This window comes from Chelmon rostratus, chromosome 18 (genome assembly GCF_017976325.1).
Source record: "Chelmon rostratus isolate fCheRos1 chromosome 18, fCheRos1.pri, whole genome shotgun sequence".
NCBI classification, from domain to species: Eukaryota; Metazoa; Chordata; class Actinopteri; order Chaetodontiformes; family Chaetodontidae; genus Chelmon; species Chelmon rostratus.
The window spans coordinates 19,438,054-19,458,896 of record NC_055675.1 but is presented as its reverse complement, the minus strand read 5'-3'; the positions used below and the strand labels follow the sequence as shown (position 1 = coordinate 19,458,896).

Here is a 20,843-nt window from a genome sequence, read left to right as displayed (position 1 = left end):
GATAAGATCACAGTTCTTATTACTGGCTGATAGACTAAGTTTGCTACCCTTTTTTGGTTGATGGGTTTTGTGTCAAGAGTCAGACTGACAGTTATCTCTTCTCTCATCAGCATTCTTCATGATAACTTGAATTTAGATGATCAGGAAACCCGAAGCATTGATGTTTGTTGTTCTGTCCTCTTGTTAAAGGATAAAGGCAACCTTATGGAAAGTACTTAAAGCTACAGGAAATCTGCTTTGTGCCATTTCTCATCAAACTTATTTTGAATATTTTGAACTTTAATGTTAAGGTTAAGGTTAAGGCTAGGTTCAATTTAAGGGATCACAAAACGAACAAGTACATCTTCACCAAATTTCATGCCAATCCCCCCAACAGTTGTCGAGATATTTCGGTCTCGACGTACAGACAGCCGGACCAACTTTACACTGCACACTGCGAGCATGGCTAAAAATACACATGCTTCAGCTCTGACAACTGTCTAATTGTTTCTGCTATTACAGCACAAAGTCATTACATTTGCTTGCATTACAATTGCTTCACCCCCACACTGCTTACATTGCAGTCTTGGTAGTAAAACTGGATTTTATGCTGAGGTGATAATGACATAAAGAGCTTTGTTCACAAAACCCACACACACTCAGCGGAAACTCTGCAGCAAATGAAGACTTTCGTGCTCTGCAGGTTAAGGTTTTCTCTTTAGGAGCTCAGCTGTAGAGAACACCTTTTCGCTTTTTTTTTTTTATCTTATCTTATAGAAAACAAAGTGTGGAGGCGGAGAGGCAGACAGAGAGGGGAACGGAAGTGGCGAGGTTCATACAGCTGACTGCATGTGAGCTGTTTTTCTATGCTTGTGTGGGTGGCGATGCACACTGCTGATGCAACATGGTGTTTTACTACAGCTGACATTTGCTGAGCTTTATGGAAACAAACACACAAACAACACACACTGCTCTGAATATACACACTCTGGCCCGGAGAATACACTCTCAGTCTCACACATATACTTCTGCCAAGATGGGGTTGAACATAAACACAGCTGAATGCTTCAGTTTTGGTAAAAACGCAGTGCCACTGCATCCCCCATATAGAGGATGTGTTGTATGCTTGTGTGTGTGTGTGTGGTCATACCTCTCTGTGTCAGGGGGTCACACAGGACAGAGGAGCCTCAATAAAGGACGTCTAACAGAGAGACACACAGAGAAGAGAAAAGCAATTTGAAAAGTCTTTTCAGGTTGTGGACAATGATGTAAGAGGCTCTTTGGAGACAGCACAGGACACACTCTAATATAGACACACATTAAACACGGCCAGCAGAGCACACAGCCTCCAACATCTCTTCACACTCACTGGACCTGTCAAAAACCATTTTTATTATAACTCATTTCTGGTCAGTTATAATCTGTCTTGCTATGTTATGTAAACTCCCATGTTCAAAAAACTAGACCCTTAGATTACAAAGGGCTCCCTCTAATAATGCTACAGTCACACTTGTCAATCCATGTTAATGCTTTACACATTTGTGGATCATTTAAGATTCGTTCAACTTGTTAAGTCGATCAATACCAAGCAGTTGTTTATGAGTTATGACCATTTGCAACATTGTCATCCATTCCTTTGTTTGAAGTGTTTCTGTGAGAAGTATTAGAGAGGACTGCAAATGCTGAACAGCTGCCAAGTGCCACCAAAATCCTCCCCAAACAAAATATAACAAATGCAATGCTTTCACACGCTGACATGTCATTAAGCTCTGTTCAACAAGCTCTCAGCAATCCTCCCACAACAGAAGATCAGAATATTGTCCCACAAATACTGCAGTCTACCTTAAGCCTCGTGGATATAATGAGCACAAAACATGGAATATTTCTGCATTTGCATTATGTTTCTGTGCATTAACTGCGCGTTAACGGAGCTGACCGCATGCAGACAGCTTTCTAAAATGGGTGTGAATTTACTCAAAACCCAAAGAAAGTTGGATGCAAACTACATCCAGCCTGAATGTCAATAAAAAACAAACCTGCAAGAGGCAGACAGTTGCCGCCTCTGTCACAAGCGAGACAGACAGAACGATATCAGACACATGCGTACTGAAAATATTTCATTACCTTACATGTGAAAATTCAAATGCCACAGAAGCAACAAACACCAAACACAAGAAAAAACAGTGACACAATGTCATTCATGTCACTCTAAGCCAATAGCAAAGTTAAAACATGCTGTTTGCTAGCACGTTATCACCAGACATGTTGACAAATCAGTGACAAGAATATGATGTCTGGTTACCTCAAATGGTGCTCATGATCTTGATCTGATGTGTCCTTTATTTAACCTTTTACAAAAAACAACTTTATTTTGCCCAAACAGAGATATTAAAAAAAAAAGTATTGTTTTTCATATTGGTAGTGGTTAGAGAAAAAAAATCAAATGGGACAGAGAAAATTAGTTCCTTCTTCTTCTTCTACTTCTGCTTCTTGTTCTCCATTTATCCTGGCTTGGGTCTGTAACTATGAATGCGCTGGCTTGTGCATTTCCAGTGGGGAGCTACCCGGTTCACTGTCTCGCCTAATGATGAATCAACTACTCAAAAATAGAATCCACAGATGAATCAATGAAAATATAATCATAATCTTTAGTTGCAGTCCTATACATAAGTACTGTTGATGCACATATACTCGAGTAATCATGCATGACTGCATGAGACAAATATTATGTTCAGTCTCGTTAACATTTACTTCTCTCTCTACGCATTACAGGATGTTTGTGTGGCTGTGTTTGGCGTCGCATCAGTGCAGACCACCCAACCAGTGCACCTGTGTAGTAACCCCCCCCACACACACACACACACACAACACACACACACACACACACTACAGTATCGCATCAGAACAGTGGTTTTACTTATGTAGGCCCAACACCTGAAAAAAGCAAATGGTCCTAAAAACAAACACACACTACGTCCTCCACGAACCGTACTCTCTCACACTCTCACATGCACACCTGTTCTTAGGAATCAGCTGCTCTCAGTCTAAAACATTCATGCACACTGCAGGCTGGGTTTTATAGCCAAAAAATCCTTCTGTATCAACACCCACACTCGACTCACCGCGGTGTTCTGTGGGTGAATCCACAAATTAAAGTGTTGTGGGACAGAATGAAGCAATCCAGCAATGGCACCGATACGGCAACAGGCGTCAGGCAGGCGAGGTGGTACTAAAGAGGGGTAAGAGGGTGTTTACCACACACCACACACGCACCATGCATGCCACATGAGCACATTACCATTTGCAGCTGCTCGCTATTCTCACTGTCTGCCCTGACAGGACCTGACCAGGGTGTGTGTGTGTGTGTGTGTGTATGTTATGCATGATATATATACAGTATGCTGCAACATTAGATACTGGCGTTGCTGAAATACCAATGAGCTTGATTTATCCTCTAAACGACCCTTTCCTGTAACACACGAAACAGATGAGGCTGGTTGGCCAGACCCACAAATCACGACAAAAGCTCTGCAGCAACTTTCTAAATTATTTTTTTTTAAAGTTAAGGTTTCAGGAAATTGAGAGGCTTGGAAGTTTGTACATTTTGAAGACTTGACTGCATTACTGGTGGTTTGCCTCCGTCTCAAATGTCCTGAAACATTTTAGGGGTAATGCAGACCAAATAAACTGTCACTAGATATTAAATAAAAAGCTGGAGCATTTTCACTGTGGTTTCTACAGGACGAGGAAATGAAATTAGTCTCTTCACAGAAAAAATGATCTGGGTCTCGTCAATGTAATCCAGCCCTGGGATGAGACTTGTTTGACAGAATGATTATGCTCTGATTGACACTAAAGTGGTTGATTATTGGAGGCCTTAATAACCTGAACTAATTCCTGTGTGCTGCAGAAAGCATGCATGGATATGTCTGAGTAGGGGAGCAGTATTTGTAAGAGCCGTAATGATACTCTGGGTATCAACGGAGATTTAAGCGTTGCATGACATAGGGCTGCAACAAACCATTCAATTTCTAATATATAAGTAAAGAAAAGTAGTGAATCATCACATTTGAGAAGCTGGATTCAAGTATTTTTGATTGAAACTGAACAATGAACTCATTAATTTTCTAACAAATGATGAATCGTTTCAGCAAAAAATCGATGTTCATTTTTTAATGTCTTAGCAAAAGTGGTCAAATTTTGAAATAGCAGACTGTGTTCTGATTGTAAAAAAAAATCAGATATTAAAAATAGAACAACCTTAACTTCTTTTCCACAGAGAAACACTTTCAACTGCACTGATTACAAGCAGGTCGAAGCAAAAGTCTCTCCCTGCTTCTCATGTCTTTCAGTCCTGACCTCTGATCCCTGTGCTGCCATAGAGACACCCCGATTGACCCAGTATGACCCCGGGGTTGTCACCAGGCAGGTAAAAACAGAAGCAACACGTCTCCGGTGACACATTTAAGATGGACAGCTAGCATGCCGAGAGTGTTTGGAGAACTGGTCCAGAAGTTATAGCATATTCTGAGGTGGAGGCATGGTGGAGTCTGTTGTAGAGATGATTACAGACCAAATCAGTTGTACCAAAACCCCAGAGAACCTGCTCCTATTCCACCAAAATTCAAGAGGGGCTCTTCTGTTTAAAATAAAACTTAATACCAAGCCTGGACTGGCGTTATTGGATTTGATTCAAGCACTGAACTCAAGTTGGTGATTTTAAGCGATTCTAAAGCCAAACTGGAAAAACACTTGGCTTTAAGATCTCCAGGACTGTATTCAAACAGACAAAAACACTGCATGAAAAAATGCAGAATTTGCTAATTAATTAATGCAAATTCATGCACTTGAACAGCGGGCATATGTGCCAAGTTACACATTGTGCTTTGCCAAAAGAATGCATGTTCATCTGCCAAAAAATGTGAATCTGACTCAGGTTTTGCCACAGCGCAATGCAATGTCATGATGCAGCATGTTGCAAGCACACATTCTTGGTAGATCACTAGTATTTCTCCAGCTTGTCTGGAGATTGTCACAAAAAACTATTTTTTTTGTAAATATATGCTTATATGTAATCTGGGTATAAAAAGGGGCATCGTGGAAAGTCATTCACAAGTAAGGATGGAGCGAGGTCCATCACTGGGATGTTACCACACGGGCTCAGGAACACTTTGTAAAACTGTTGTCAGTAAACACAGTTTGTTTGCAAATGGTTGCATTCTGTTTTTTACACAACTTTTTTGGAATCATGGCAGTATTTTTCTTGTGGAGTATCAGCAATAGCAAAGTACTTGTACCGGATTCTCACAGATTAGTCACCAAGCTCCACATCACATCACTGTGAAAACCACTTTGAATTGATCTGGCAGTTGAAAAGTTTTCAAACTCATGTATCTATTACTCAAACCGACCTTCCTGGGCTGTATTTCATCATCTCACCAGTACCTGAAGCAACACACCTCCACCAACGCCACCCTTGCATTGTTTTACAGTAACAGAGTGCTGTTTTCAGTCTGAATGCCTGATGCAGTGGTAAATTTTGTGAACATAGCATGTGTGTCCTATTATCACCCCTCTCACATCCGTTTACATTTAAACAAACCCTAGACCTGTGCCTGGAACCACAGGAGACTTAAGTCTAGAACTGAAACCTGAACAGATTAAGGTTTTAGGTGGTGAGGCTGGTACACCCTGAGAACTGTAAGGCTGCCATGTTAACTGCAAAGGGGAGGATGGAATGAAGAGAGAAACAGTAAAGCATAGAGACAGAGAAGAATACAGCAGGAATGAAAGATAAAGATATGAGGATATGAAGATAAAAGACAAAGAGGAATCAAGATACACTAAGAAGTCAGAATGGAAGGATGCAAAAAGTGAGAAACAGATGTTGAAAGACACAGGAAGAGAGTACAAGAGAAACACAGAGAAAACAGAGACAGGAAGTGAAAGTTGTGTCTACTGTCCTGAAGAAACCCGAGTGCATAACAGCGTGAAAAGTTTGATTTGACATTGAACCTGAAGCCTGACATACCTGAAATACTTCACTGTATGTGCAACCAGCTTGCAGTTTATATGAAAGATTTCAGGGGTGGGAGGACAAAGATTCCAAAATTCAACTTAAATCATGATTGCAAAAATCCGTTGTCTCAGTCATAGACCTAAACAATTAGCTTTTATCTATTTCTTTGCTCCTGAGCAAGCAATTTTATAGCAGCCACATAACCCTAAATCCAGTAAAAGTTGGGAAGTTGTGCAGGACATAGAAAAAATTGAATGTGGCCATTTACTGATCCTTTTTGACATATACTCAATTGAAAACAGCACTGTATAGACCGTATATTTTATGTTTGACCTCATCAGCTTCATTGATTTTTGTAAATATCTGCGTATTCTGAATTTGATTGCAGCAACATGTTTGGGGCCGGAGCAGCTAAAGACTGGGAAAGTTGTGGAACGCTCCTAAAACACCTGTTTGGAACATTGCACAGGTAAACAGGTTGATTGGTAACAGGTGATAGTATCATGATTGGGTATGAAAGGAGCATCCTGGAAAGGCTCAGTGGTTCACAGGCGAGAATGGAGCGAGGTTCACCACTTTGTGAACACATGATTGGATAAAGGAATAAGGAATAATCCAAATATTTGTACTAGATTCCCTCAGATTAGTCACCAAACTCTACAGCAGATCTATGAACAGACTGACAGAGGAGCTAATATCTGTGACCTTAGAAAACCACTGCAGGAATTCAATACAAGCTGTTATACAAACTAACTATTAATCAGTGACAAAGACTGGTAGTTTTTATCCAAGCTTAACTAACTGTCATTACACTGCACTGTATTTTACTGCTATTGAGCAAGCTACCTGAGCATTAACTCAGAGGCATCAAACATACCAAACAGTAAAGCTCACATGTGTAAAGAGCTCTTGTCCCCCAGAGGATTGGAGAGCCATCCAACAGCTCCTCCGTGCAAAATGAGGAATACTTAAATTTCACTATAATTTAACGTTTGAGAAATTACATTAACTAGAGGCTGGATTGGAATGACTGCTCTTCTAATCGTAGGTTTCATCCTCACCACTATTATCTCCCCACCCACAGTGGAGACAGTAACACAATCAGCACTACTGTAAATCAACAACTAAAATCTTTCCATATGGAGACTCTGAGATGAAGTGTTACAAAGCAGAGGCTGGTGTGAAGAAAGCACAGTGATTCTCTGTAGGTAAATCAAATAAAATACAACGCTTGATAAAAAATGAAACTCAGACCCCAAATCAGTGCTGGGTGGTGGGTGCCAAGAAAACTGGGACAGTTAATTCTTCTTTTGCCCTGTGAAATATGTAACAAATCACCCACTGCCCAATCAAAGTATAAAATATGCATCTACCATGGAAAAGTAAAGACCCTCAGGTGGCAGTTTGGGACACAGCCCATCAATTAGTGTCATCCCCCTCTCTTTAGTTTCCTCCACAGGGAGCAACAGTTTGGAAAAGTCTGCAACCTGGCCTGACAGACACTTGAAAATAGACTCACTGTTTTTGGTCTGGGTTTTGGATTTTTATACCAACCATATGTTTCTGTCAGAACCTATAATTGCACTGCTAGTTAATAAACTGGACCATTATTTGACTGTTTGATCATTAGCTGCTGGTTAAACAAAGAAGTAAAAACAGAGCTGCTTGGCTGACGGTCGTCACACTTTTTTATTGTTAACAGTTGCTTGAAGAGAAAACATCTGCATTTTCAATTTTTTAATTGGGGTGCAGACAGCAGAATCTAATATGAAATCTGTTTCTTTGGTTTATAGTCACAAAACCAAAGTATAATTTTGACTACTCAACCTTTACGAATGAAATATTCAGTGGGCGGTAGAAAAACACAAAGAATTAAAGTGTTTTATGAGCAAGAGCATTTATGAACTACAGCCTGACAATAAACCAGTCATATAAAGTACAACAGAGTCCAATATAAGCCAATCATGGATATATCAGTATATAGAAAGTAAAGTAGTGATATGAAAAGGATGTTGAATGTCATTAAGAAACTATTTTTAAACTCTCAAAAATATATTTATCAAAAATATTGATGTTAAAAAACAAATATAATCTCTCTAATGATATTGTTGCTTTGGCATCTTATTAAAATGGTGAATAAACACAAAAAATGTTGAGCTGCATCCTCTTTTCCTCCTCTGTCATACTGATGCAGTGAATAAACTTAAAAGTGCATGCACCCTGACATGCATATGTGTGCAGCCCTGGATTTTACAGTTTGTTGGATCAGGAATTCAAATTTCCTCCAGAAATCTTCTTCCACAGCAGCTTAGTCTTATGTGGACGGCAGGCAGAGCTTATCCCGATTTTATTATCTGCACTTTATATATGCTCTAAATACATTTTGGGGTGTATTGGGTGGGGGTTGGGGCTCTCATACTCTGCAAAGCCGTCTCTGATAACACCTTTTGGCTGGCTGGGGTGTGATAAATCATTTCAGCTGACCCCACAGGTCAGATGGAATGATCCATTACACTGCTGATGAGTCATTAAAGCATATTATGATTTAATGGATCATTTCATTTCACCCAGGCAGCCAGATTAGTGATTCATTAGCCCCAACATTGGCATTCCTTTTACAAAAGTCTTACATCTGTCTCCATTCAGCTTGTTGCATTTAAATTGTACATACAGATGCCACTAAGCCTCAATCAGAGCCACTTCACATACGATGTGCCGAATTTCACAGTGGACACTAACAACTACCAAAAAGTCATAAGTTTTACTCCACAAAGTCTGCACGCTTGGCGATGAAGAGACAACGTAAAATTGCCACATTTTTGAATGGAAAATCGTTCCTCCTCCCACAGAGGAGACCAGAATTACTACGTACAGGTCAAACACCAATAGTAGTTTTGATTTGAAAAGTGGGCATGACTTAGGGCTACTACAGCGCCCGACACAGAAACGGACACCGCAACAGACATTTAATATAAGTACGATATTTCAACGGTGCGGTGAGCTGCCGTGAATGTCAAAGACTTGAGTCAAAGGCTCATTTTAGTTGTGCCGAACGTTACTTCTGGGAAGCTGCGTGACATCTGAGCGGCCATATTGCAGAAAAGTTTAACTCCCTGTTCACCTTGTTCCCCCGAATGAATGTGTTCCTAAACTCTCCAAACTCGCAGGAGTTTTTTTAACAGTGAAAGCCACTTATTTCAACCAAAACCTAAACTTTTTGTCTTTGTGACCCTGCTCGCTATGTCCTATTACGGACTACGTGAAACGGGGTATACTCACCGGGACTCTTTTCGGCAGGTATTCGTGGCCAAATACCAACATCAACACTGAAACGTGTGGCACTGACTTTAGCTAGCTGTGACCCAGTTTACTCTCTCTTCAAGTGTTCGCTTCCTCTTTACGCCGCGTTTTTTCGGCCTCCTCTTTGGTTTTAATAATATCGTCCCGGTCCCGTTATTTATATCCGTTGTGAGCCATGTTTCACACCCTCCGTACCCGCCCGCCGCTGCCGCTGAACCGGTTGCTGCTGTGATGAAGTGTACTATTTTTGAAAGAAAGTCACTCCTCTCGTCGGTCCCGTCCTGCCCCCTCCCCTGTGACAGCGAGCGGTGTACGCTGCTGACACAAAACCAACTCAACACCCACTTGACGGCTAACAGTACAATTTTAGTTCGCTACGGTAACTAACTCCCTTTTTGGGCTTAAATATGTGTCACACAGGAGGGATAAGCGGTAACTTTGTCAGCTGCTTTAGCCGTAACAGCTTCCAACCGTTAACTGCTGTTAAACGTCTGAGAAACCGCATCCATAAAGCGGGTACACCCCAGAAATGCTACCTCTTATGCTATTTTTATGCTAGCTTAGCCTCAGGGGAAGGCATCAAACTACTAGTATTAAACTACTCAACTACTAGTACTGCTAGATTAGTTTACAACAGTGTGTCCAGTGGTGGAAAGTAACCAGGTAGCTAAACTTATTATGAGTTTTGACATACTTGAACTTGACTAATATTTCTAATATTATTTTGTGCTACTGCAGGTTTCATCCACACAACATTTAATATATAAGTATTGTACTTACTGCTTGTTTTTAATCCCTATCCTTGTTTATTTTTAATTTACTTTAATTTAACTTTAGCCTCAACTCAAAGTTCAATGTTCAGCTCTATTGTGATCATACAATGTAGGATCATGCATTTATTTATTGTAAAATATTTGGTTAATAATTTAAATTGCAGCATTTCAGTACACACACTGTATCTGTTTAATGATGTATGTGACAAAGTTAGTTTTGTATGTGGAAGCTGGTTAAATGCCATTTTATTGTGTGAGCGCAGTATATATTCCAAAATAAAGTGTCTCTCTGCAAGACAAGATCAGCTAATACTGCAGGGTCTGCCTGGTGGAGATTGTACTTTGGTGGTTTATATGTTATTAATGAAATTACCAAAAAAAAAGCAAGTGACATACAGTGAATATGTGGCTTTTTTGGCTCCTGGGCTGTTGTCATGCATCAACTTAATTTAAAAATATAAGTGTGGGGAAGTAAAAACTAAAATATTTGCCTTTGACATGTAGTAAAATGGCAGAAAATTTAAATATTTAAGTAAAAGCACCACAAAATTGTACTTATGTAACTTGAGTGAAGGTACATAAGTAATAGTTGCATATCTCTTTTTATTCCTTCCTATAAGTAGCTGTAACATCATTGCCACAGTATCAGTCAACCTCAGCCTCTCTTCCTCTCTGTATTGTATTTGACGAACCTCCATTCTCCAGAGGTTGTGAAATTCACCGTCCCTGTGTGATTAAACTACACGTATGCACCGTGCACACCCCTGCACTCTGCAGAGCACAATGAAAATGTAACATCAACCATTTTATGCAGGCTAACCAATTCAGAGATTAGTTAGTTGACTGAAATTTAAAGGTAATTACTCAGAATAATTTCGAGTGCTCAAGATCAGTCCACATCATGTACTGTTATGTAATACCCCCCCTCCTTCCCTCACTGCAGTGTAAACACTTCTTCATTTCATTGTCTGGCTCTAATATTAGAAATTATTATTTGACTCTTATAATCTGAAGCCCATATTGAGTGTTTATGCAGCTGGACAGAACTGGTGACAAACTTGAACTCCTCACAGTGAAGTACATGTATGTACCACACTAGTCTACTGTAACTGCAGTGGTAAAAGAAGTACTTTTTACTCTCTTTTACTCCTTGAAAATATGAGGTTAAGTAAAAGTCATGCATTCAGTATTTTATTTTAAGTATAAAAACAAAAGTGTTATCAGCAAAATGTACTTGAAGCATCAAAAGTAAGAGTACTTGTTGGTCAGAGAGGCGTATCATTGGACTTTTATTACTGATGCATTTACTCAAGCAGTATTTTAATCACATCACAGCTGGTTGAGGTGAAACCATCGTTTTCTACATTACACACTGTTGGGTACTTTAATCTATATACCATTTGTTCATATATCATATATATAAACTCACAATCTGTAAAGTAACAAGGAAATAAAGTTTTCAGACAAATGTTGTGGAAAAAGTACAATATATCTGAAATGTATTTGTGTTGAAGTTCAAAGTAGCATATGTATATTTAAGTAAAGTACATAAAGTACAATAGTTAATTCCAGCACTGTGTATTTGAGTATCTACAGCAGGAAGGGAGAATTATTCAACATCTAACAACAGAACTTACAAGGTCTTGATATCAGAAAGAGGAAAAGACTTTAATGGAAATTGTCAGAAGAAAAATGCAACTCATTGAAATTGTTTGTTGATGGTTGCATAAAATCAGACCACAAGTTTTCCAACACATGCTGTGACTAAACAGTTCCCACTCAAATCCACCTGTGTACAAATATGTTCAGTGCATTGATGTAACTGATTTACACATGTCGTTTCATCACTAGCATGAATGTGACAAGATTTGGGGTCTTTACGGTTTAAAATGCTGAACATCTTATATGTAACAGCAGACAGTAATGCAAGTACATACTGTAGTGACGCTTCATAAAGTCAGAGGAGTATCTAGTAACATATTAATATACTTGTTTCATGTCAAAACGTATAACCACAATAACAATTTGTGACATTTTCTGTAATATCGTCATACATTACCATCTTAACTTTAGTACATTTTTAGCACAGCATACACTTAGAAATGTCAATACAACAACAGTAACAAAACTGCAGTAAAGAAATTGAGTCCATGTCTGCAACATATACATTTTTTTTTTATCTGAATGTTGTAACTGGTAGGGTTTGAGAGAAACTGAGGTTTCTGAAGGCTAATAGGGGCAGGCATTTATGGTAAATTGGGTGGATATTTCTTTAACTACCCTCCTGCTAGCAAGGAAAAATATCTGATAGGCAAAACTCTCCTCTGAAATGCATAAAATTGACGTTTTAAAGCATCTGTTCAATCTCAGATACAATGTTGGGAAAAAAGGTCAAGCTTACACAACACAAACCCACATTTTTGAAAAACAGCCAGTTGTGCAAAACAATGTGCCGTCCTAATCAGAAAATGCATGCAAGTGTACTTCCCATCTTATGAAAATCTGGCAAAAAAAGGGAAACCCCACTCTGCTTCATATTTACGCAGCAGGGTCGAACAACAGTGACGCAAGCGCTCAGATATAAAAACACAGGTAGGAAACTCTGCAGAACAGAGCTCTGACGTTAACAAAGCAAAGACTGGATCCTGATGTTAAGAGCTGAATTTCTTCTGGCAAGCAGCGTGAAGATGCGGGCGCTGGTGGTTGTCATCTGCGTTTTCCTACAGGTAGATAAAAATACAGCATAATAGACATGTGAATTAATATGGCACTGTTAATACTGCAACTCTGTACATGGAAATGAGCCTAAAATGAAGACAAAATGAGTTTCTTTGTGTAAGACCGGTTAAACATAAAATGAACTTCAAAGGATTTACAGTTTTTGGTAATGCTGAAAGTCTCTTTAGGGGAGAAAGGCAGCAGAGAAGATCATTTCTAAAAGAAGATATATTTTTTATATATAGGATTACATCCAAAAGGACACAGTTACATCAAAAGAGAAAGAATAATGATAAATGGTCATTTTCTGCGATATATAAATACTGATTACACTGTTTTGGACAACGAGTAACAGACTACAGTAGATAAAAGCTATTAAGTCTTCCATTAGAAAATGCAACTTATCTCAACAGGGAGATATCATATGTTATGTGAGTTATAGTAAGTGGACTTGGTATATAATCCAATATATAATACAAAAGAGGAAGAATGAATTGTCTTTGGTGTAACAGAATGTTTTTACAAGCTCTCAAAACAGTAATTATCCACAATCAAATAATGAAAAATCATTTGATAATTAGTCTGAATTTAGAAATGTTTCATTAGGGATTAGCAATGTATGAAAACACACAACTTCTTCTTGGCGTTCTGTGTTTATTTTTTCAAAACATTGTTTTAAAAAGCAAAGAAATGCATTAGAAAAACACACAAGAAGAATGAAACATTACAAAAAAAATGTTTGATTTGTGTCAGTACAGTTACAGACCAGTAAAAAAAGTCAGAATTTAAAAAAAAAAGATGAATTCATCGATCGTCTGATGTAGTTCTTTAAAGGTTTACCTTTTTGTTAATTCCTTTGTCATCTGGTGGTTATCCCATCATAGTTCTGCAGCACATGTTGAAATTAAAAGTGCAACAGGCTTTTGTTATTTTTTTTAAGTTGCCTAAATTAGCAAACATTACGTTGAGCTAAAAAGAGGATCATGTGCAACACAAAAAAAACAAAATTTCAACATTTAAGGACCAGTGTGTAGGCTTTAGTGGCATCTAGTGGTGAGGTATCATATTGCAACCAACTGAATTCCCCTCACTTTACTCCTTCCTTTTCCAAGTGTGTAGGAGAACCCACGCTGGCTCATAATCAAAAAGGCACTTTCTACCGTCAGTGTTTTTGTTTTGTCTGTTCTGGGTTACCATAGAAACATGGCGGTGCAACATGGCAGCCTCTGTATTAGAGGACCAGCTCCCCCTGTACATAAAAAGAGCTCATTCTAAGCTAATGGAAACTCAAGGATTCTTATTTTCACATGATTATACACTAATGAAAACATCACTGAATATTATGGTTCATTTCTGCCAATAAATCCCCATAAATCCTGCACACTGGACTTAAGCGGTAACTGATCATTGCCCGACTTTAGAATGAAAAAAATCCACATACATTTTAAAATTTCCACTTGCAGGTGCCAGGTTGTTTTCCATCATGCCTCATAATGGGTTCTGTAGCCAGCTGTTTCTCCTGCAAACTCCGCTGGGTTCCTTCTCTTCCTCCCCACATCACCCACCTGTACCTGGGCATGAACCACATTGGTGAGATCAACTCCACCTCCCTGTCAGGCCTGGAGTCGCTGCTGGAGCTGGACCTCGGACAACAGTATGTGCCGCTTGTAATCAGGAGCAACGCCTTCAGCAGACAAGGACGCCTGAGGAGGCTGGTGCTCGGCTTCAACGCCGGCCTTCAGCTGGAGCCAGAGGCTTTCGTGGGACTGTCCAGTTTGCGAAATCTCCACCTGGATCACTGTTCGCTTCAGGAATCCATACTGAAGGAGAACTACCTGGAACCACTGTCCTCCTTAGAGACTCTTGACCTCTTTGGTAACCAGATAAACAGGCTCCAGCCTTCACTTTTCTTTGCAAACATGACCAATTTGAAAGATCTGAATCTCAAGCTGAACAAAATTGACAAAATATGTGAGCCTGATCTGGCTGGTTTCCAGGGGAAGCACTTTGAGGTTCTGAACTTGGACTCTGTTTACTTTACGGCCATGTTAAGTGAAGGTTTTGACTGGCAGGTATGTGGGAACCCTTTCAGAGGAATGTCTTTTCATACCCTTGACCTGTCCAACAGCGGGTTTAGTGCGGGTAAATCCAAGCAGTTTTTCAGAGCCATTGAAGGGACAAAGATCTCCCATCTCAAAATGTCAGGACACATGGGTAAAGGATTTTCATTCAGTAATCTCCCTGATCCAGACCGCAGCACGTTTGAAGGCCTGAAGAACAGTTCGCTCCTCGTATTGGATCTGTCTAAAAACAGGATATTTGCATTGCAAGAGGGGGTTTTTAGTCGACTGAAAGAGGTCACAGTCATTGACATTTCCCAAAACAGAGTGAATCGGATACACAGAAATGCTTTTCAAGGTCTTCAGGGACATTTAAAAATGCTGAACTTGTCAAATAACCTGCTTGGGGAAATCTATTCTAACACTTTTGCTTCTCTGACAAACCTGCAAGTGTTAGACTTGTCTTACAATCACATTGGTGCACTGGGCTATCGCTCATTTAGAGGACTTCCCAACTTGAAAGCATTAAAACTGACAGGAAACTCTTTGCGGAATCTAGGCTTCCCTGCATCTCTACCCAGCCTCAGTGTACTCCTGCTGAATGACAATAAGTTGACGGCCTCGTCGGTGAGCAGTCTCGTACGGTTTGCCACAAACATTACACATCTGAACATCGAGGACAACAGATTAACAAACCTGGATGATCTTCACACCTTCTGGACTGAACTGAAACGCCTCCATGTTCTCTTCTATGGAGGAAACACAATCAGGTGGTGCACACTCAGTAGACAGGTTTCTGCAACTGGCCCGAGTAACTTAACAGTCCTGGATCTTCACAGCAGCTCCCTGCAGTCTATGTGGTCTCAGGGGAGATGCCTGAGTCTGTTTGACCATCTTGGACAAGTGGTTGGTCTCAACTTGAGCTTCAACGCGCTGCAGTCGCTTCCTCCGGATGTTTTCAAGGGTCTCACCTCAGTAGTGGACATGGACCTCTCATCCAACACGTTGACTTACCTCCCGCCTGATGTACTACCCAAAAGTCTCAAAGTACTCCACCTCTCCAACAACTTCATAGCCTCCCCTGACCCCGCCGCCTTTCACTCTCTGAGCTCCCTCGACCTAAATATGAACAGATTTCACTGCGACCCAAACCTGAAGAGCTTCCTGACTTGGCTGAGCAACACCAACGTAACGTTCCTGAGTCCTGTTGATGAGCTCAGATGTGAATTTCCTTCTGGTTTCTATAATGTCCCTCTGTTAAATTACTCTGCTCAGGTCACACAGCAGTAAAATAAAGATGCAAAATGCTTTAAACATTATAATAGCCTCTAAATCTAGTACAATTGCAGATAATATAATACTTTGAAATTTTTAAGTATTAATTCTTGCTTCAGAATGAGATCTTTTCTAGAAATAAATGACTTTATATGCTGCAACTATATATTCTTAACTGATGTACTGAAACAATGAGATCAATGTACATTATATCAATATATACCGATTATGTGAAGCTACCATGTTCCTCTGCAGGAGTAATCACATCAACACTGTTCTTGTATTTCTAATGTGAAAATCAAAATTCTCAGAAACAGAAAGATAAAAACTTATATTGAATCAAAATGTGTGTCTGCTTCTGATTTTTTAAGGGTTTTGTTGACTTTGTGTTTGGGCACCACTGTGTGTCTATCATTACACCAGCAGGGGGAGCTGCAGAATAACCCTACAGTCTCCTACATTTGGCTGTAGCAGACTGACTTCTCCTCCAGTGCATGCTGGGAGAAGTTCCAGCCTGCCACGACCCTGAGCATTAAACGCAGGCTTGGAAAACTGATGGATGAATGAGCTCGAGAAGATCTAGTCTGGTAAAACAGCAGCTGGTCAATCGTCAGTGTAAGAACCTGGCTCTAAGCTGAACAGCATTCATTGATGGTGCTACAGAGTGCTGACTAACAGATGTGAAGGGTGTGAAGGCCATCGCATCATTTTCATACTGAAACCATTCAGCGTTTATGTTTCACTGCTTTATTTAGGGTTTTCATTCAATTTGTCACCGGCTTTAAGTTTATCCAGAATGAAACCCAGTTTTTAACGCACAGTCGCCAACGTTTTGTTGGACCAGCAGACTTGCATTAATTTATAATTTAGCATGTAAAGTCTGCATTAAATTTACAGTGACAGTATTTCATCTGACGCCACGGCTGTGTCTGTAGGTTCGTGGCAGACTACCCTGTTTTCACTCTGCATGGCCTAAATCAATTTCTTCTGCCCCAGTTCATGGCAGGCTGAGTTAATGTAGAAAGAGGGAAAAAAGAGGGCAAACTAAAACAAATTAACAGCACCAAATGTAAACAGATTGGTTGTTATCAGGTACAACATATGGATAATGTGTTTCCTCTCATACCCACAACAAGCACAGACATAAATCTGCACAATTAGAGGCAACAACTGTGACATGAAATTGATGCATTTATTTAAAGTTTGTTTACGTGAGCAGCTTATTGGCACATCCTCTCTTCTGTCCAACGTCGTGTCACTGCTTTGCAATCATGAACACAAAAAAATCTAAAGCAAAGATTTAATTTAAGTGACTGATCAAAGAAAAGGTTAATTTCAGTTCTTTGGAGATTTTGGTGAATACCTCACTGCCAACATATGGGCAGTATTTTAAATAAATGAGTAATATTCCTTTGAGCTGGTACAGGAGCTGCATAATGCTCCTCCTACAGCAGAGGGCAGCATCCACCCAGTTACAAACCATAGACTGTGGCGCTCAATGCTGCCTTTCCACACAATGTCTACCTCTAAAATGCTACCAGCCACACTTCCCCCAGCTGGGATGAGTGTGCAGCAATGCAGCATTTAGTTGCACAGCCACACAGGGAAGCTAGAACCTTGATAATCCAGGATTCATTAAGGTGGAACTGGGAATAAGCATCAAACTGATGGATGATTAGGTGAACTGGATAAATAGGTCTGATCAGTGCTGAGGGGGGTTAAACAGGGAACAAAGCCAATAACAACAGCAGTGTTCAGTTCAGTGTCATTGAGGTGTTTTTGGACTCTGTATGTGATTGATTTTACTATTTCCTAATCGCACAGGTAAACATTAAAACAGTTCAATCCATGGTTATTCATCAACATCATTTGATGTTAACTGGGAGACGGGCTCATACTGTCCTAATCAAGGAGCTCTCTGGTCAGAAAATACTAAATGTCGACAGGCGTGGGGTGAAGATGAGTGATGAAGAGACCTGTGTTGCACCTGCAGGTCAGCTGCTGATAAGACTCAGACTGCAGGAGAGAATTTATCGACACGTCTGCGTGTGAACGCTTATAAATCACAGACTTGAGTGTGCGCATTGAAAACCTGTAGGATGTTTATGTCAGACTGACAGGTAAAATACCTGAATCCTGACTGACGGTCCACAGTCTCATACAGATTCTACATATATTGGCTTTAAACCTGAGGAGTGAGTAGCAGTAATAACTTGCCTGCCTTTGCATTTGTGAGATTTCACCTTTTTGTTGTGCGCATGTTTGGACTGTTCCGTCACACGAGGCCCATATGTGGAGGCTAAAGCTTCTCAAGAAACATTTAGTTGATTTATTGATTAGCAATTGAGTTGATATATGATTCATCAGTGTATGTTCAGCTGCTTTCAGCCTCTCACATGAGAGGATTTGCTGCTTTCCTCTGTTTCATATTATTGGAAATTGATTAACGTAGGTTTTTGACTGCTGACTGGACAAAACAAGCTATTTGGACTCTCGGCACAGCGGTGCTTTGAGCCACATGGTAGCTTCAGCGTGCTAACATGCTTACAATGACAATGTCAACATGCTGATGTTTAGCATATATAATGTTTATCATGTTCACCGTCTCACTGTGTTAGCATGGTAACATTGCTAATTAGCAGTAAGCACAAAGCAGAGCTGAGGCTGATGGGAATGTCAATAGATTTGCAGGCATTTGGTCATAAATCAAAGTGTTGGACCAATTAAAAATTTGACCCGTTGAGGAAACATCCACAAACCTATTAGAATTCATCTTTAGGGGTTTTTGAGGCGTTGCCACCAAATTTCATGGCAATGCTCGTCAAGATATTTCACTGAAAACTACAAATGTGAGCCTCACGTCACCACCCCTGGACTCACACTGCTAGTGTGACTGAAAGCTTGACTAATCAATGATGAGAACAATAATTAGTTGCAGCTCAGGCCTCGTAAAATAAATCATATTTGTGAGTATTAAACAGTCTTATAGGATATTTACCTGCTGGACTCTACAGCTCCTTGGTCTTTTGGCCTACCTTTATAATGTACTACATGGATTTGTGTGTTTTGGAGCATTCTCTGATTTTCTGCCTGGCTGTTAGCTGGTGTGTTTTTCTGGGCTGTATCATAAATGTTGCATGTGATGTGCAGCGCAGGAAGAAAAGCTTCTTCTCTTGGGAACCTTAATACGATTAAATAAAATGAGATATTATTGCTCCTGATGGCGATCTCACACATGCATAGACTGAGTGCACACACACTCAATAACCCGAAATAAATCTTAAACTATTGATTAGAGGTATTTAAACATGATTGATCGACCAGCAGGCGCCTGTGATAGTGTCTTTATTAGATTTTTTTTTTTTTTTTTGTCAGGCAGACATGAGTTCAGCATGGCTGGCTCTCCATGTTACATACATATGGATACACAAGACCCCCCACCCCCCCTCCCTCATCCCCATCCCATCACCCTTTACAGGCAGGTTACCATGGAAACAGGCTCAGTATCCACCTCCTCCACACTCTTTCCTCACTTCCTGATTGTCTTTGGATCCCTGCATCCGCCCGTCCACCCCCCCCCTCTTCTATTGGCATCTTCCCTCCGCCCCCTCCCCCCACAGCCCTCACACACACATTTATACAATATTTTACAGTCCTGACACAGATGGGAAACGTACACGGATAATTTTACCTGCTAAGATGACAAAATGTTCACACATGAGAAATGTTTAGAGGCAACGTAGACTGGTATCAACTGCTTGTTTTCCATAATTTTGTTCCTAAATGATTTAACCCAATCACGTTCATCCTTGCATCACCGTCTGCCCTATTTTTAGACCATAATTTATGAATATTTTGAGGCAATAGAGTTGAGTGCATTACAAAGAGCAAATAAACAGCATTCAGCAAACATTTAAAGGAGCTGCTTTCTGTAACATGGACACAATTGTTTCTCATTTTTGCATGAATATCAATATTTCAATGTCTGATGAATCTGAATCTGATGAAAAGCACCTTGAAATGAGGCCTGATAAATGTGCCAAAAGAATGTGGCAACATCTGCATTGACAGATACTCAACTTACAGTAGTACACTTTCATTGGTGGTGAGTCTTTGACTTCATTAAAGGTATAGTTGCATGTTTCTTAACCTCCATCAAAAAGCACAGACATGAACATCTTCATGAAGCCTCGGAGCATTTAAAGTCACATTTTTTTTTATAACAAACTGGGTCAATTATGTACCCAGATACTGATGACTAAACACATAAAACCCTCAGTGTGCATCTGTAAGTGGTTGAGACAGTGGAGGAAGTAGGTTAACACTGAAAAATTCACTGAAAACAGCATCTGACTGTAGTTTGTAGCACACACAGTGTTTCAACAGTTTCTGGCTCCGGCTTCTCGATTATGAGGATTTGCTGCTTTTCTGTGTTTGATATAAAGGATAATGGCCAATTAATAATAATTAATGGACGACGGGGAGGCAAGAACATATCAGTAAGTTCAGAGGGGCAGTGTACTTCCTGCAGATTGTAAGTTATTGTTATTGAATTTCAATTTCTCATTCTTCAGCTGTATCCTGCTCATCAGAGTCATTTTATTCTCTGAACAGGATCAAAGAAATGTTGAAATCACTCATTGTTATAATTAGATGTCGTCTTATTAATGTGTTGTAAATAAATTGTCCATTGGCTTTGATTGTGCCCTTGTTGCTATG

The 20,843-nt window shown here is 39.9% G+C and overlaps 2 protein-coding genes across 4 annotated transcripts in view; one reads left to right on the top strand and one right to left on the bottom strand.

Annotated features, from left to right (window-relative positions):
* LOC121622483 (dystrobrevin beta-like) overlaps positions 1 to 9,512 on the bottom strand; it is a 32,517-nt gene extending 23,005 nt beyond the window's left edge. For all 3 annotated transcript variants that reach the window (XM_041959458.1, XM_041959460.1, XM_041959459.1), the window contains exons 1-2: positions 9,278 to 9,512; positions 1,130 to 1,180 (exon numbers count right to left, since the gene is read on the bottom strand). The gene's annotated coding sequence lies outside the window, so the exon portion shown is untranslated. The remainder of the gene's footprint in view (positions 1 to 1,129; positions 1,181 to 9,277) is intronic.
* Positions 9,513 to 12,666: 3,154 nt separating this feature from the next.
* On the top strand, positions 12,667 to 16,437 carry LOC121622147 (toll-like receptor 5). Its single transcript, XM_041959010.1, has 2 exons — positions 12,667 to 12,797; positions 14,253 to 16,437. Exons 1-2 carry the CDS (start codon positions 12,720 to 12,722, stop codon positions 16,137 to 16,139), a joined length of 1,965 nt encoding a protein of 654 aa, XP_041814944.1. The 5' UTR covers positions 12,667 to 12,719; the 3' UTR covers positions 16,140 to 16,437.
* The last annotated feature ends 4,406 nt before the right edge of the window (positions 16,438 to 20,843 follow it).